At 38.8% G+C, this 18,825-nt stretch overlaps 1 protein-coding gene across 1 annotated transcript in view; it reads left to right on the forward strand.

The window, feature by feature from the left end:
- Window positions 1–1,612: 1,612 nt before the first annotated feature.
- The window catches only part of LOC113105357 (hemicentin-2-like), a 150,056-nt gene continuing 132,843 nt past the window's right edge, over window positions 1,613–18,825 (forward strand). The window contains exons 1-9 of the mRNA XM_026266397.1: window positions 1,613–1,874; window positions 2,072–2,341; window positions 5,451–5,708; window positions 5,903–6,172; window positions 9,976–10,233; window positions 10,421–10,690; window positions 15,748–16,005; window positions 16,203–16,472; window positions 18,472–18,729. Coding sequence (XP_026122182.1) covers window positions 2,311–2,341; window positions 5,451–5,708; window positions 5,903–6,172; window positions 9,976–10,233; window positions 10,421–10,690; window positions 15,748–16,005; window positions 16,203–16,472; window positions 18,472–18,729 — 1,873 coding nt within the window. The 5' untranslated portion in view covers window positions 1,613–1,874; window positions 2,072–2,310. The remainder of the gene's footprint in view (window positions 1,875–2,071; window positions 2,342–5,450; window positions 5,709–5,902; window positions 6,173–9,975; window positions 10,234–10,420; window positions 10,691–15,747; window positions 16,006–16,202; window positions 16,473–18,471; window positions 18,730–18,825) is intronic.

The following is an 18,825-nucleotide window of genomic DNA, read 5'->3' on the forward strand; positions in this document are numbered from 1 at the left end:
CGCACTAGACTATAAGTCGAATTTTTTAGAACCAAGCACCAAGAGAAAACATTACCATCTACAGCCGCGAGAGGGCGCTCTATGCTGCTCAGTGGTAGACTACAGGAGCACTGAGCAGCATAGAGCGCCCTCTCGCGGCTGTAGATGGTAATGTTTTCTCTTGGTTCATTTCTCTCGTTTCATGTCAAATTAATTTTGATAAGTCGCACCTGACTATAATACTTTTTAACACATAAACAAAATGTAATTATTTTCACTGTAAGTGCTGATTTTGTCCTTCTCAACAGATTCCCCCAGATCTTCACTGACTGTGACTCCAGACAGAACTGTATTCACTGGAGAGACAGTCAATCTGACCTGTGTGATTGAGTCTTACAGATGCTGGAGATGGAGAAATTGCCTGACATATGACTGGAGATATAACAGGAGAAATGGCTGGACATATGACTGGAGATATGAGTGGTATAAAGACACAGACAGTGTAATGTTACAGACGTCTGGTCGTTACACTGTAAACAGAGACACTCTCACTATCAGAGGAGTAATTACATCTGATCAGGGTCAGTACTGGTGTAGAGGACAGAGAGACGAGAGACCAAACTCATCACAATCAAGTTCTGCTGTTTATCTCACTGTGAAGGGTGAGTTGAATATCACTGTCCTTATAGACTCACTTTACTACAATAAAATGCAATGAAAGGTTAAAGCTGTGAAAACTGTAAGTTTGATCAAGCCCAAAAAAAAAATGGTCTCTGTGGTGGTGGTTGATAATTATACATTGCATATTTGATAAAATGTAGTCAGTCTATGGAGAAACTGTATTCTGTTCACAGTTCACACACTATAAACTACAGACACAGCGAGGCTCGTACAGATGTGTGTTGTGCTGAACCAAACACCTCAATCTGAACACAGATTTAAAACACTGTCATACGCTTACTGACTTTATAAATAGTGACAGAGGAAAACTGGCCATACTCTACACAACTCTACACAGAAACAAGTGCCTTGTTGCAGGAGACACTTAACAAATGAAAATAAGATGTTCTTAAATCAGCTGAAAATATCAGTCATGTTTGTTATCCTCTGACTGAGTGGAATCAGAGTCTGACCGGAGCAGACTGTGTTCTGCGGATGTTCATGTGACACGGCGTGAAACCAGACTTCTTTTCCCTCAATGGAAAGCATATTCACACTGTCTGAATCGTTTCCTGTCCCCTATATAGTGCACTATACCTGCCATTCACTGTACAGAAAAACTTTTTTTTTTGTTTTTTGTTTTTACTTTCTGTTACGGCTTTCTCAAGCCAACTTAAAGTTTTTTTGACAAACTTTTTTTATATAGTTTCAATTAACTCAGTTCCAGATATACAAAGTATTTGAGGAGTGTTTAGTTGAATTTTATATCAAGAAATATAATTAGTTTGATCTAAAGTGGAAAATGTTCACAGTTATAATGTGATGTAAATATAATTGTGAATATTAGTTTTAAAACATTAACTTAAATTGGTTAAAGAAATTTAAAGTGTTAGTGGTCTTTGTCTTTTTTTAATGCATATACATAAATATAGAGACCAATAAAGTGAGCTCAAGACTGCATTACTGTACACTCACAGATAAACCGAAGCCGACTCTGACTGTAAAACCCCAGAGTTCAGTGTTCACTGGAGACACAGTTACTCTGAGCTGTGATGTGGGACAGTTAACTGGATGGACAATTCACTGGAGAAAAGACTCAAACCCGGAATCCACGGCTGATGCAACTAAAACAATCAAGTCTGTGAGAGACTCTGATGAAGGAGAATACAGGTGCAGAGCACGACGAGGAAACTACTACAGCGAGTTCAGTAATACAGTTAAGATTACAGTAACAGGTCAGTGATCTCTTTCTATACTTTTTTAATGGAAGACAACTTGATGTGTTTATTATAAAACATGATAAATACTGTCATACATTAACGATGTGTTGTCAGTTAAACTACATGTCAAATAAAATAATAATAATTGTGGTATCACAGATCATCTGAAATGTTTTCAGACGTGTGAAGTGTGTTTTTTGCTCGTTTCACAGTGAGACCCAAACCTGTAGTTGGTGTTGATCCTGATAGACGTGTGTTCAGAGGAGAGACGGTCACTCTCACATGTGACATACAGCAGACAGGAGTCTGGCAGTACAGCTGGTATAAAGACAACAAACAAGATTATATCACAGGACGAGACCAGAACTATAAAATCCCATCTGTGGATCCGTCTCATAGTGGTGTGTACAGCTGTAGAGGAACTCAGACACAAGCACCAACACACACACAGATGAGTGACGGAGTTACACTGACAGTATCAGGTGAGAGCTTCAGTCTCAACATTGACTCTAAATGTGCAGAATATGTTTTTCAAATAGACTACAGTATTACAAACATGCAGACAGAGAGACATAAAAAGTTATCTAGTTTAAGTAGTAAATGAGATGTGTGCTACGTAGAAAAGAGATGTTTTGTCGTAATTAATGATCGGGGCTGGCAAGGTTACTTTTAAAATGTATTTCACTACAGATTACAAAATATAAGCTTTAAAAAGTAATCAGTAATGTATTTTGTTAAATTACTCAGGTTCAATTTGAATACAATGAATGGGATTCTGTGCTGTTTCAGGCTGTATTCCAAGCTTCAACTTGAATCCAGACACACCACAATAAAAGCAGCCAAAACAACTGGCACAGTTGTCAAAGCTATACAATAGATCTGTTTAATGAATGGACCAAACTTCAATTGATAATAATCCTCTCTATGGCGAAGCGATAGGGCTTGTTTCCCACGGTCGCAAACGATGTCATTATTTACGATGTATTTCGTAAACACACCTCAGGGCTCGCAAAATTTCAAAATCCCTGATAGCTTTTCGGGCAGGCATTCTTCAGGTGTTGGTAGTCCAAAATGAATTTAACTAGCCCCAAATAAAAGAAAAAAGACGTCATATATGTATATGTATTTATATATTTTTTGAGTTGACTGACCTGGGTTCGAATCCGCCTTCTGGAAAAAAAATGTTTCTCCCTTTTCAAATTTCAAATCACATAAGAATATATATATATATATATATATATATTTTTTTTTTTTTTTTATGAAAATTAAGTAAATAAGCAAAAGCTTAAGGGTAGGTGTAGGGAGGGCTTGTCACAAAAAGGTGGCATCCATTAAATTAGACTCAATAAGTTATTATTGCATACTGTTTTATGATGTACTACAATACTGAGGTGCAGATAATTGCCACTATTCGCAGTAAGTAGTATAAATAGCAGAAAATCCTGCTATTTGAACATCATATAAATAGAATCTATAGATATTTGCATTTAGAGTAAATAGCCCCTGCCTTTTAGGATAACTGCCAAACTAATGCCGGCGATGCAATGTTGCCAGATGTTGCTATTAAAATAAATATAAACCTATAAATAAATAAAATAAACCAAAATTATTCACATTTTTTGGGAAATTATATGAGATAAAGTTATCGCTGACCCTAAACCGCAACTGCTTACTTTAATAACTTTCTAAAGTGTTAAATTTAGTGGAAAAACAAGTCAAAAAACACTTATAATAGCTGGATGGCATCTCGCACTGTCACTCACAACACTCTGAAGACTCATTTACTTCGGCAGCATCTGGCAGTGATTATTTTCATACGACAGATGCTAAACATTCTGAATTATACATGCAGACATTCATTTGAGGAGTTTAGCAGCAAATTAGTCAATCAAAGAACAAATGTTATTTTCGAACATGAAAAATTTCGGTGACCTCATAGCTGGCTACTGCCATGAACACTATTCAAGATGGTGAAGTAGAGAGGTGATATATTTAGGACCCTGAGAGGAAAACACAATAGCCCCGGGTCTCGGGATAGGAATTTTGTGAGCCCTGCACCTCAGATCTATCCAGTTTGTGAACTATTGGTTTCCACCGAATGGCAACCTCCCGCTCTCTCTCGTGAAGCCAACAAGGAAGTGACTAAAACTGCAATTCATTGACCAGCCGCTTGAGGCTGGCTGCAAAAGGGAGTCAATCCCATAGACTCCCCATGTTAAAATGCCCAACTTTACAGCAGAAAAAAAAACATGTTTACAGCCTGGTGCAAAAACTGAGTTTGGTCTAAATAGCTAATTTTGCCCTTCATGACAAATTTGAGGGGGAAGAATTTTTTTATAACTCATCCGTTTAAATTATATTAAGCCTTAAAGGTCTGCATAATTAAGGGTGTGGTCACCTGAGTGACAGGAAGATTACCGCTGCTGTCACCGCTGTCAAGCTAGGTGGGCGTGGCTTCAGCAACCATCTCCTGCCTTTTTGCTCATTTCCGATTGTCCGGGAGAGTCACGCGGTGACGCGCTGCCAAGATGAAGACGGCCCGCTCTGCACACTTTGAGCTTCAAAAATACTCTTCAGGAGTCTAAGGGTGACGTCACAGACACTACGTCCATGTTTTTATACAGTTTATGATTTCCACACTGGTTTCGTTAAACAAAAGAAATGATTATTTTAAAAGATTGACTCAAAAGAATCATCTGTTCATGAATCGGATCATGAACTTGCATTGCCAAGCCAAAGATGATCTATTTTTGAACATAGATCATAGACTTATTTTACCTCAATGGAAAGCATATTCACTGTCTGAATCATTTTCTATCCCCTATATAGTGCACTACGTGTCATTCGCCATACAGAAAATACTACTTTCTGTGATCAAATTACTGATTTGAGCAGTTTCAGTGTATTTCCAGTGTAGGGGCGGGACACTTTAAATTCTAGAGAGTGTTTGATTGGACAGAAAGTTTGATGAGCAGCTGAAGTTTAGTGATGTCATTAACATCCATATTGACAGAAATGAGAGACTGTAAGTTTTGAATGCTTTTTTTTTTTTCTTGTAAATGTGAATTTTGTCTTTGTGTTGGAGCACACTCGCTTATAGATAATGTTAAGGCTAACATATTCATACTAAAATCCCAAAAACTTTAAGATGATGAACACAAAGACCAAGTACAAACGGTAGCTAAATTCAGTTCAGAATGCAGTTGTCAGTTCTGTAAATAAGCTTTGTGTATAAAACAGTTTTGATCCAGTGTTGTTAGTAACATCACAGTTTACACTTAAACTATTTTTTTTTCTCAAGCCAACTTTTATATTGTCTCAATTAATTCAGTTCCAGATACACAAAGTATTTGAACAGTGTTTAGCTGAATTTTATATCAAGAAATATAATTAGAATATAATTATATAATTATAATTAATATAATTAGTTTGATCTAATATGATCATAAAATGTTCACAGTAATAATCTGATGTAAATATTTATGTGAATATTAGTTTTAGAACTTAAACTTAAATGGGTTAAAGCAATTTACAGTGTTAGTCGTCTGTTCAATAAAGTGAGCTCAAGACTGCATTACTGTACACTCACAGATAAACCGAAGCCGACTCTGACTGTAAAACCCCAGAGTTCAGTGTTCACTGGAGACACAGTTACTCTGAGCTGTGATGTGGGACAGTTAACTGGATGGACAATTCACTGGACAAAAGACTCAAACCCGGAATCCACGGCTGATGCAACTAAAACAATCAAGTCTGTGAGAGACTCTGATGAAGGAGAATACAGGTGCAGAGCACGACGAGGAAACTACTACAGCGAGTTCAGTAATACAGTTAAGATTACAGTAACAGGTCAGTGCTCTCTTATTTTTTATTTGGAAGGCAACTTGATGTGTTTATTATAAAACATGATAAATACTGTCATACATTAACAATGTGTTGTCAGTTAAACTACATGTCAAATAAAATAAAAATAATTGTGGTATCATCTGAATCATCCTAAATGTTTTCAGACGTGTGAAGTGTGTTTTTTGCTCGTTTCACAGTGAGACCCAAACCTGTAGTTGGTGTTGATCCTGATAGACGTGTGTTCAGAGGAGAGACGGTCACTCTCACATGTGACATACAGCAGACAGGAGTCTGGCAGTACAGCTGGTATAAAGACAACAAACAAGATTATATCACAGGACGAGACCAGAACTATAAAATCCCATCTGTGGATCCGTCTCATAGTGGTGTGTACAGCTGTAGAGGAACTCAGACACAAGCACCAACACACACACAGATGAGTGACGGAGTTACACTGACAGTATCAGGTGAGAGCTTCAGTCTCAACATTGACTCTAAATGTGCAGAATATGTTTTTCAAATAGACTACAGTATTACAAACATGCAGACAGAGAAAAATAAAAAGTGATCTAGTTTAAGTAGTAAATGAGATGTGTGCTACGTAGAAAAGGGATGTTTTGTCGTAATTAATGATCGGGGCTGGCAAGGTTACTTTTAAAATGTATTTCACTACAGATTACAAAATACAAGCTTTATAAAGTAATCAGTAATGTATTGTGTTATATTACTCAGGTTTAGTAACAATCTAAATACTTTAGAATATTTTGAAATACTTCAGTTTTGTAACACAACTGAACATATTAAAGGGTTAGTTCACCCAATAATCAAAATTATGTCATTAATCAGACACCCTCATGTTGTTCCAAACCCGTGAGACCTCCGTTTATCTTTGGAACACAGTTTAAGATATTTTAGATTTAGTCTGAGAGCTCTCAGTCCCTCCATTGAAACTGTATGTACGGCAGGGTTATTCAAATCTTGCCCTGGAGGGCCAGTGCACTGCAGAGTTTTGCTCCAACCCTGATCAAACACACCTACCTCTGATTTTCTAATGATCCCAAAGACATTGATTAACAGGCTCGGGTGTGTTTGATCAGGGTTGGAGCTAAACTCTGCAGTGCACTGGCCCTCCAGGGCAAGATTTTAACAACCCTGATGTACGGTATACTGTCCAGAAAGGTAAGAAAAACATTTTCAAAGTAATCCATGTGACATCAGAGGGTCAGTTAGAATTTTTTGAAGCATCGAAAATACATTTTGGTCCAAAAATAGCACAAACTATGACTTTATTCATCATTGTCTTCTCTTACGTGTCTGCTGTGAGAGAGTTCAAAACTCTACAGAGTAGTGATATCCGGTTCGCAAACGAATCATCAGGTCAAGTAAAAATCTAGATCAAATATAAAATGTAGATACAACTATAAATACGGGAATGTAAAAAAGTACATAAAATAAAATTAAAATTCAAGTTAAATAAAGCAGCGCAAGGCACATGGCAGATAGAATGCAAATCAGTGAAGTGAACAAACAGTGCACATAAAAGAATTTTAGTGCAAAAAGAAGCTTATTCAGTCTGATTAAATTGACGAAGGGTCAAGTTCGAGAGCGAGTTCAGCTTCCTGACAGACTGATGGATAAACCTGTCTGCTGGTCCTGGCCTGGAGACTCCGCAGTCTCCTCCCTGATGGCAGCAGACTGAAGAAGCTGTGTGACGGGTGGGTGGCTGCACCTGTCATGCAGAGGGCTTTGCGGGTGAGACAGGTTCCATAATCCTGCAGGAAGGGGATAGAGACACCAATGATCTTCTCAGATGCTCTCACTATGCGTTGCAGAGTCTTCTGGCAGGACGAGTTGCAGGCGCCATAACACACAGTGATGCAGCTCATCAGGATGCTCTTGATGGTGCTTCTGTAGAATAGTCATTCGATGTAACCAAATATACTTGAACCAGTTCACCAAATCGAACTGAATAGTTTTAAATTTGTCAATTTTATTGTGAAGAGGAAAACCCCTTGAGATGTAACATCTCGTTTTCGAGGGGACCTCAAAAAAAAACAAAAAAAAAAAAAAACATACTTCACATACACACATAGCAGAGAACTGAATATGAACACCGAGCCGAGCCAGATAATGAACGACTGCCCAAGATGGCCGCCGGTCCAGCGCCACTGCCCAGGATGGCCACCGGTCCAGAGTAATGGCACAAGATGGCCGCTTGTCCAGCACCTCTACACTGGATGACAGCCACAGCTGACCCTCCAGAGTTAGGTCAGGTCACCGTTGACCCTCCAGAATCGGGTCAGGTCACTGTTGACACTCCAGAGTCAGGTCAAGTCACCGTTGACACTCCGGAGTCAAGTCAAGTCACTGGTGATCTTCAAGGACAGAGTCAAGTCACCAGTGTTCTTCATGGGCAAATTCAAGTCACCATTGATCTTCATGTGCAAAGTCAAGTCACCAATGATCTTCATGCGCAAAGTCAAGTCACCAATGATCTTCATGGGCAAAGTCAAATCACCATTGTTCTTCTTGGGCACGGTCAAGTCACAGACTATCTTCATGGGCAAAGGCAAGTCACCATTGATCTTCATTCCTCTCCATGTCTCTGCTGAACTACCGGAGCCTCTCCACGTCTCAGCTGAACTCTCTAAGCGCTCGACTGATCCTGTCGTGGCCACGGAGGCCACCTTTAACTTGTTCATGTTCTCTGTTTCAGACTTGCCTATCTGGACTTGCTCTCATGTATCATCGATCCCACTGTGGTGGTCTTCTGCACCGCCCTGGTGGGCATCTGTCTCGACCGCACGGTTGTGGTGGTCTTCTGCGCTGCCCTGATGGGCTTCTGTCTCGACCCCATGGATGTGGTGGTCCTATGCGCCGACCGGGTGGGCTTCTGTCTTGATAGGCACGGTTATAGTGGTCTTCTGCGCGACATTGGTGGGCTTCTGTCTCGACCACATGGTGGTGGTGGTCTTCTGCGCCACCCTGGTGGGCTTCTGTCTCGACCACACGAATGTGTTGTTCTTTTGCACTGCCCTGGTGGGCTTCTGTCTCGACCGCACGGTTGTGGTGGTCTTCTGCACCGCCCTGGTGGGTTTCTGACTCGACCACATGGATGTGGAGGTCCTCTGCGCCGACCGGGTGGGCTTCTGTCTTGATAGGCACGGTTATAGTGGTCTTCTGTGCCACCCTGGTGGGCTTCTGTCTCAACCGCATGGTGGTGGTGTTCTTCTGCGCCACCCTATTGGGCTTCTGTCTCGACCACACGAATGTGGTGGTCTTCTGCGCTGCCCTGGTGGGCTTCTGTCTCGACCGCACGGATGTGGTGGTCTTCTGAGTCGCCCTGGTGGGCTTCTGTCTCGACCGCACGGTCGTGGTGGTCTTCTGCACCGCCCTGGTGGGTTTCTGACTCAACCGCATGGCTCCAATTCCACCTTGCTCCACCCTGGATTCCTGCCCTGTCGGTTCGGCCCTGGGCCACTGAACTTTCTGTTCTTCCCTGGACTTGTGTTTTGTTGTTGTTTTTTTGGCAATTTCTGTCTCTGTTACCCTCTATTACCTGGCCCTCCGTCCCTCCCCCTGGTCCTCCGCCGGTCCACCTCCCTCCTGGGTTCCTTGTTTTTGTTAATTGCACTTGTCTCTGTTTGCCCATTTTACCTGGCCCTCTGTCCCTCCCCCTGGTCCTCCGCCGCTCCACCTCCCTCCTGGTCTCTGTGTTCCTTGGTCTCTTCTTGGGTTTGGGTGGAGCATCTGGTAGCTGCTCCGTGGAGGAGGGGGTAATGTCACGCTGTCTGGTCTCTGGGTGTCCACTAGTGGTCTCACTTCCCCATAGGCACCTCACCGTAGGCACTACAATTCCCACTAGCCTTATCCCTTCATCACAGTAATTGCACTCCTGTTAATTGCACTCAGTTGTCTTAACTTGTTAGTCATTATCCTCCCTATATTAACCAATCCTTTTCTGTTTGTCTGCATGGAGTCCTTACTTTCCGTCACCAAGTTTCCTTACGTTCCTAGTCTTTGAGTTCCTGTTACTGTTTGTTTGTTTGTTTCTGTTTTGGACTGATGTTTGGTTACGACCCCAGCTTGTTTTGACTCTTATTTTGGATAACCCTATTAAACTCACACTGTACTTGGATCTTCCATCTCCTGTGTTCCCGCACCTGACACACTGTTAGTTGTCTGTTTTTTTTTTAATTATTATTATGGACATATATAAATATAGAGACCAATAAAGTGAACTCAAGACTGCATTACTGTACACTCACAGATAAACCGAAGCCGACTCTGACTGTAAAACCCCAGAGTTCAGTGTTCACTGGAGACACAGTTACTCTGAGCTGTGATGTGGGACAGTTAACTGGATGGACAATTCACTGGACAAAAGACTCAACCCCTGAATCCACGACTGATGCAACTAAAACAATCAAGTCTGTGAGAGACTCTGATGAAGGAGAATACAGGTGCAGAGCACGACGAGGAAACTACTACAGCGAGTTCAGTAATACAGTTAAGATTACAGTAACAGGTCAGTGATCTCTATTTTTCTGTGGAAGGCAACTTGATGTGTTTATTATAAAACATGATAAATACTGTCATACATTAACAATGTGTTGTCAGTTAAACTACATGTCAAATAAAATAATAATTGTGGTATCACCGATCATCTGAAATGTTTTCAGACGTGTGAAGTGTGTTTTTTGCTCGTTTCACAGTGAGACCCAAACCTGTAGTTGGTGTTGATCCTGATAGACGCGTGTTCAGAGGAGAGACGGTCACTCTCACATGTGACATACAGCAGACAGGAGTCTGGCAGTACAGCTGGTATAAAGGCAACAAACAAGATTACAGCGCAGGACGAGACCAGAACTATAAAATCCCATCTGTGGATCCGTCTCATAGTGGTGTGTACAGCTGTAGAGGAACTCAGACACAAGCACCAACACACACACAGATGAGTGACGGAGTTACACTGACAGTATCAGGTGAGAGCTTCAGTCTCAACATTGACTCTAAATGTGCAGAATATGTTTTTCAAATAGACTATAGTATTACAAACATGCAGACAGAGAAACATAAAAAGTGATCTAGTTTAAGTAGTAAATGAGATGTGTGCTGCGTAGAAAAGGGATGTTTTGTCAACATTAATGATCAGGACTGGGAAGGTTACTTTTAAAATGTATTTCACTACAGATTACAAAATACAAGCTTTAAAAAGTAATCAGTATGTATTTTGTTAGATTACTCAGGTTTAGCAACAATCTAAATACTTTAGAATACTATGAAATACTTAAGCTTTGTAACACAAATGAACATATTAAAGGGTTAGTTCACCCAATAATAAAAATTGTTTCATTAATGACTCACCCTCATGTCGTTCCAAACCCGTGAGATCTGCGTTTATCTTTGGAACACAGTTTAAGATATTTTATATTTAGTCCGAGAGCTCTCAGTCCCTCCATTGAAAATGTGTGCACAGTATACTGTCCATGTCCAGAAAGATAAGAAAAACATTTTCAAAGTAGTCCATGTGACATCAGAGGGTCAGTTAAAAATGCATCGAAAATACATTTTGGTCCAAAAATAGCAAAAACTGTGTCTTTATTCATCATTGTCTTCTCTTCCGTGTCTGTTGTGAGAGAGAGTTCAAAACAAAGCAGTGTAGTGATATCCGATTCGTTCGCGAACCATCAAGTCAAGTATGCTTTATTGTAAATTCTTCCACATGTACAGTAAATACATACAGATAATCAAACTTGCATTACTCTCAGAACCCCGGTGCATAGAGATAACATTAACAGTAGAGCCTAAAAATCTAGATCAAATATAAAATGTAGATACAACTATACAATAAGGGAACGTAAAAAAGACATAATAAAATTAAAAATCAAGTTAAATAAAGCAGAACAAGGCACATGGCAGATAGAATGCAAATCAGTGAAGTGAACAAACAGTGCAGATAAAAGATTTTTAATGCAAAAAGAAGCTTATTCAGTCTGATTAAATTTACAAAGGGCTCAAGAGCAGTTATTTTATTTAACTGATTGATGAGGTAGTGGAATGATGTCAGTTTCATGGTGAATGAAGTAGTGAGCAGACCAATGCTGCACAAAGTGACTGGTGCACGTCATCATATATTAGTGGGTGTGATGGGGGGGGGGGGGATCTGGGGAAGCTGTGTGACGGGTGGGTGGGATCACCTGTGATGCAGAGGGCTTTACGGGTGAGACAGGTTCCATAAATATCCTGCAGGAAGGGGATAGAGACACCAATGATCTTTTCAGCTGCTCTCACTAGAGCCCCTTTCACACTGCACGTCGGACCCGCAATATTCCCGTAACATTGCCTGGTCGCCTTCTGTGTGAAAGCAACCACGTCCCGGAATTGATTACCGAATCGAACCCGGGTCGGGGACATAGTAACATTGCGGTAATCGATCCGGAACGAGCGCTGTGTGAACAAAAGCCAGATCTAATTCCGTATCGAAGTGATGACGCGCGTTATCGCGCGACTCTTTTACCGGCTGTTTTGAAGGAAGATCAACATTCGTGACGAAAACATATGTGCAAACTGTAATGAAGCAGAGATCAGTTAGTTCCTCACTTTCCACGCTGACTCAGAGATCGTTTGCTTGCTTCAGTTAAAGTATAACGTGCCAAGCGTTGTCGACTCGTACATTACACGTCACGCGCTGATGTCACGTGTCGTTACGGGATCTTCAAGGGTTGTGTGTGAAAGCACGCATATATACCGGGTCATCACTGGCAGTGTGAAAGTGCCAAATCTAGCGACCAGGGAACAATTACAGGAACACTTTACCCCTGTATTTGACGGAATGGCAGTGTGAAAGGGGCTTATGCATTGCAGAGTCTTCTGGCAGGACACGTTGCAGGCTCCATAACACACAGTGATGCAGCTCGTCATATATATATACACACACATACAACTAATAGAAATATCTTCATATAAACAAAGGCTTTGTATGTGCTCTTTTTTTAAATCAGTGGAAACCTTTTGAATTAACCTAAAAAAAGATGCTTAATACATCTCACTTGGATTCTATAATGAAATTTTTTTAAGGTAAAAACAGAATAGTCCGATTTTACCTCTGTGAATGAGACACAAATGTCACTCTCTGCAGCAGGTGCCACTAATGGAACAGCAGGTATTTAAAGGCTGCTGCCCCTTTAAGACTGAATGCACAGATCCAATATAATAATATAATAATGTAATATAATAATATAATAATATAATGCAATATAATAATGCACAGGAAATTTCTTTCCTGCGCTCTTCAACCCGCAGACCGCGAGCGGAGCCGCGCATGCGCACTTAAACACAAACTGAGGACACAAGGTATGTGTTTATCGATAGATTGTTATAATATCCGTATCCATGCAACTCTTTGTCATAAATTCAGTTTACAAAAGGTCACGAGGGAGCCGGTTTCCCATCTACTGTTAACTTTTCGCTCATCACACCACAGCTGTTTCCTCCAGCGAAAATCTAGCCCTCAACACATATGAACAGGGTGCGATTTGCCGGGGGAGATGTTTGGGATTTCCCCCTTTCTGGTCAATGTATCCCTGCCTCTGCCTAATTATTTATATCCCCGGTGGGGATAAATTTATCCCCCCCTCAAAGTGATCAGTGCTACTACACTATTGGCGAAATGGATCACAAAACTTATCACGGATCCGTGGGTTTGATTAAAGTCAATTTTATTTTAAAATGCGCTACTTTGGCTGGCTCTCTGCAGACTTGCTCAATGTCCCGCCCACGGCAATATCTGATTGGTTACATCTCATGAGTATTAGCCTATCAACACTTGCGAGACGGTTGAAGCCGCCCCGCTGGGCAGTGGAGTTGCTAACTTGGCGACTTTGTCGCTAGATTTAGCGCCTTTTTTTCTCCAAAAAAGCGAGTAGAGACAAATCTAGCAACCTTTTGGACAACCATTATTTAGTCTCTGAGACTCTCTGGTTCTGCCGCACGAGCGCGATCCTCTCTCTCTCTCTGTATCTGCTGTGTTCAGCGAGCGCAGCGAGGAACAGCACTTTCAGTAAAAAAAAATTTAAAAAAAGATATTCTGTTGCTTCTAACTCTATTTTACAACCAAGTATAGCCGACATCAGTCACAGCACAATCACTGACTTTATCATATGTGTATTTGATTTCATTAGTGCAGATTAGAGCTGGTTATGTAGTCTTAATGGACCGTGTTTCAGTCATTGTAATATTCATTCCGTTGTCTGACAACAGAAACACTAAAATATAGTAATAAAAACAGTTTTATTGAGAATTAAATTGAATGGCTAAATTAAATTGCAGTATGTGAGCATAGGGAGGCAATACAATACAACGCACTTAGGTCATAAATATGATTTTCACAAATCGCACCCAGCATATGAACGAACACATACTAATACACATACACATACTAATTACACTTATTTAAATACACTTAATTTAATCATACGTACTTTACACTACTGTGCAAAAGTCTTAGGCACGTTAGTATTTTCACTTAAAAGAATGGTGTTTGGCCAGTTATTTATATAGTTTGCTGTAGTGTGTCAGTATAAAATATCAGTTTACATTTCCAAACATTCATTTTGCTGTTGTCAAACTGTTTGTGCATTCAAAATCGCATTAGATTATTATTAAAATGAATGGCGAACTAATTCCTACTGACACACTACAGCAAAATATATAAATAACTGGCTTAAAACCCTTTTTTGGGGTGAAAATACTAATGAGCCTAAGACTTTTGCACAGTACTGTATTTTAAAAATTACATTGTTGCTACTTTATAAAGAATGAGCATACAGTCATTCACAGAACTGATTAAAGACAGTGACAGACAGCACTCATCTTAACTAAATATCAGAGTGAGTGACAGAGATACAGTAGAAACATGTGGTTTTGTATTAAATAATGACCCAGATTGTGAAATACATTTATTAGCCTTAGATTAAGGGAAGCACAACTTGGGAAATGAGAGCATCCAAGGTGAAAGCTATGGATTTATTTTAAATATTTGTAATGTTCTATAATATTATCCATAGTTTTTTTTTGTGGTTAATTTTTTTTAAGTATCGGTTCAGGTACCGTTTAGGCGCCGGTACCATTTTAAAAGTATCGAAAAGGCACTGGAACCTACTTAAAAGTTATTATTTCTCACTGGCTCAATTACCAAATGGGTGCTTTCGCTTCGTCCTCCACAAATTAAGCTACTGTAGGTAGTTCGGTAGCGAGACATTTTAATAAATAATCATTTGCGATTGACGACGTGATCGGCAATCTCCTCCCCCCCCACACTGTACATAGCAGACGTATGTACCGAATACAGGAAGCTGTCAATCAAGAAGGTATAAGGATTATGAGTTATTTTTCATTTTTAGTTTTTGATTAATCACTTGGATTAATCATTCATTTTGACAGCACTATAATGTTTATTGTAAATAGACAACCAAACAAGGCCCCTGTGGCGCAGCCACAATAATAATAATAATAATAATAATAATAATAATAATAATAATATATATATATATATATATATATATATATATATATATATATATATATATATATATATATATATATATATATATATATTATTATTATTATTATTATTATTAATTTTTTTATTTATTGATTTTTTTACTTTGTGTTTTGGCTTTACTTTATGCGTTCAAGCCAGCTTAAAGTTTTTCTTGACAAACTTTTTTATATACTTTCTATGAATTCAGTTCCAGATACACAAAGTATTTGAGCAGTGTTTAGTTTAATTTTATATTAAGAAATATAATTAGAATCTAATTATATAATTACAATTGATATAATTAGTTTGATCTAATATGATTACAAAATGTTCACAGTAATAATGTGATGTAAATATTAATGTGAATATTAGTTTTAGAACTTAAACTTAAATGGGTTAAAGCAATTTATTTTTAATTTTTTGATTTATTATTATGGACATACATAAATATAGAGACCAATAAAGTGAGCTCAAGACTGCATTACTGTCCACTCACAGATAAACCGAAGCCGACTCTGACTGTAAAACCCCAGAGTTCAGTGTTCACTGGAGACACAGTTACTCTGAGCTGTGATGTGGGACAGTTAACTGGATGGACAATTCACTGGACAAAAGACTCAAACCCTGAATCCACGACTGATGCAACTAAAACAATCAAGTCTGTGAGAGACTCTGATGAAGGAAATTACTGGTGCATAGCAAGACGAGGAAACTACTACAGCGAGTTCAGTAATACAGTTAAGATTACAGTAACAGGTCAATGATCTCTTTCTATACTTTTTTAATGGAAGACAACTAGAGGTGTTTATTATAAAACATGATAAATACTGTCATACGTTAACAATGTGTTGTCAGTTAAACTACATGTCAAATAAAATAATAATAATTGTGGTACCACAGATCATCTGAAATGTTTTCAGACGTGTGAAGTGTGTTTTTTGCTCGTTTCACAGTGAGACCCAAACCTGTAGTTGGTGTTGATCCTGATAGACGTGTGTTCAGAGGAGAGACGGTCACTCTCACATGTGACGTACAGCAGACAGGAGTCTGGCAGTACAGCTGGTATAAAGACAACAAACAAGATTATATCATAGGACGAGACCAGAACTATAAAATCCCATCTGTGGATTCGTCTCATAGTGGTGTGTACAGCTGTAGAGGAACTCAGACACAAGCACCAACACACACACAGATGAGTGACGGAGTTACACTGACAGTATCAGGTGAGAGCTTCAGTCTCAACATTGACTCTAAATGTGCAGAATATGCTTTTCAAATAGACTACAGTATTACAAACATGCAGACAGAGAAACATAAAAAGTGATCTAGTTTAAGTAGTAAATGAGATGTGTGCTACATAGAAAAGAGATGTTTTGTCATCATTAATGATCAGGGCTGGGAAGGTTACTTTTAAAATGTATTTCACTATAGATTACAAAATATAAGCTTTAAAAAGTAATCAGTAATGTATTTTGTTAGATTACAAATTTTTAGTAACTTAATATAAATACTTTAGAATACCTTGAAATACTTAAGCTTTGTAACACAAAGGAGACATATTAACTTGATGTTTTTTATGGTTTACACCTCAGAAAAAAAAAAGGATCAATAGAAATTCAATTTGAATACAATGAATGGGATTCTGTTCTGTTTCAAATTTTAAAAATTTGAAGTAGGAACAGAATGGTCCGATTTTACCTTTGTGAATGAGACACAAATGTCACTCTCTGCAGCAGGTGCCACTAATGGAACAGCAGGTATTTAAAGGCTGCTGCCCCTTTAAGACTAAATGCACAGATCCAATATAATAATGCACAGGAGATTTCTTTCTCCACTGTATACGATCACTTAAGACATAACCAACTATTTCAGAGAATACTTGCAGACACAATTATTCTGTGATAATGTTGTTTGTATGTCTTCATTCAGAAGCAAGGATACACGAAAGAGGAATTAATTCAGTGTAAGCACATTGTCTGAAACGCTGCTCTCAGCAGGTGTTTTGAATGAGTGCGTGCAAGCTCCGAAATGCGTGCGAAGGGTTTAAAATGTTTGAATCGACAAGATTTAGAAACAAGAGCAAACGATCAACTTCGATCCGTTTTACCCCTTCAAGCGAGTGAACAACGCGAATCACGTTATGAATTGTACAACACTAATTCAAGATAGTGATGTAGAGTGGTGATATATTTTGGAGCCTGACTGGAAAACACAATAGCCCCGGGTCTCAGGATAGCGATTTTGTGAGCCCTGCACCTCAGATCGGTCCAGTTTGTGAACTATTGGTTTCAACCGAATGGCAACCTCCCGCTTTCTCTCGTAAAGTCATCAAGGAAGTGACTAAAACTGCAATTCATCGACCATCCACTTGAACCGTTTTTTTCAACCAGTTTATTGAAATCAAACAGTCCGAAAGAAGGGTTCACGGAAAAGAATCGAACTTCCCATCTCTACTACTTTCTGTGAACAAATGACCAATTGCAGCCGCAGCTTCAGTGTATTTCTAGTGTAGGGGCGGGACACTTCAGATTCTAGAGAGTTTTTGATTGGACAGAAAGTTTAATGAGCAGCTGAAGTTTAGTGATGTCATTAACATTTTTGATCCATATTGACAGAAATGAGAGACTGTAAATTTTGAATGCTTATTTTTCTTGTAAATGTGAATGTTGTCTTTGTATTGGAGCACACTAGCTATTAGATAACGTTAAAGCTAACATATTCATACTAAAATCCCAAAAACTTTAAGAAGATGAACACAAAGACCAAGTACAAACTGTAGCTAAATTCAGTTCAGAATGCAGTTGTCAGTTCTGTAAATAAGCTTTGTGTATCAAACAGTGTTGATCCAGTGTTGTTAGTAACATCACAGTTTACACTTCTTAAACTAACTTCATTTTTTCATTTTTTACTTTCTGTTTTGGCTTTCTCAAGCCAACTTAAAGTTTGTCTTGACAAACTTTATATAGTTTCAGTTAATTGAGTTACACAAGGTATTTGAGCAGTGTTTAGTTGAATTTTATATTAAGAAATATAATTAGTTTGATCTAAAATGGAAAATGTTCACATTAATAATGTGATGTAAATATTAATGTGAATATTAGTTTTATAACTTAAATGGGTTAAAGCAATTTATTTTTTTATTTTTTTATTTACTATTATGGACATACATAAATATAGAGACCAATAAAGTGAACTCAAGACTGCATTACTGTACACTCACAGATAAACCGAAGCCGACTCTGACTGTAAAACCCCAGAGTTCAGTGTTCACTGGAGACACAGTTACTCTGAGCTGTGATGTGGGACAGTTAACTGGATGGACAATTCACTGGACAAAAGACTCAAACCCTGAATCCACGACTGATGTAACTAAAACAATCAAGTCTGTGAGAGACTCTGATGAAGGAGAATACAGGTGCAGAGCACGACGAGGAAACTACTACAGCGAGTTCAGTAATACAGTTAAGATTACAGTAACAGGTCAGTGATCTCTTTCTATACTTTTTTAATGGAAGACAACTTGATGTGTTTATTATTAAACATGATAAATACTGTCATACATTAACAATGTGTTGT

This window comes from Carassius auratus, chromosome 7, assembly GCF_003368295.1.
Source record: "Carassius auratus strain Wakin chromosome 7, ASM336829v1, whole genome shotgun sequence".
In the NCBI taxonomy this organism is placed as follows: domain Eukaryota; kingdom Metazoa; phylum Chordata; class Actinopteri; order Cypriniformes; family Cyprinidae; genus Carassius; species Carassius auratus.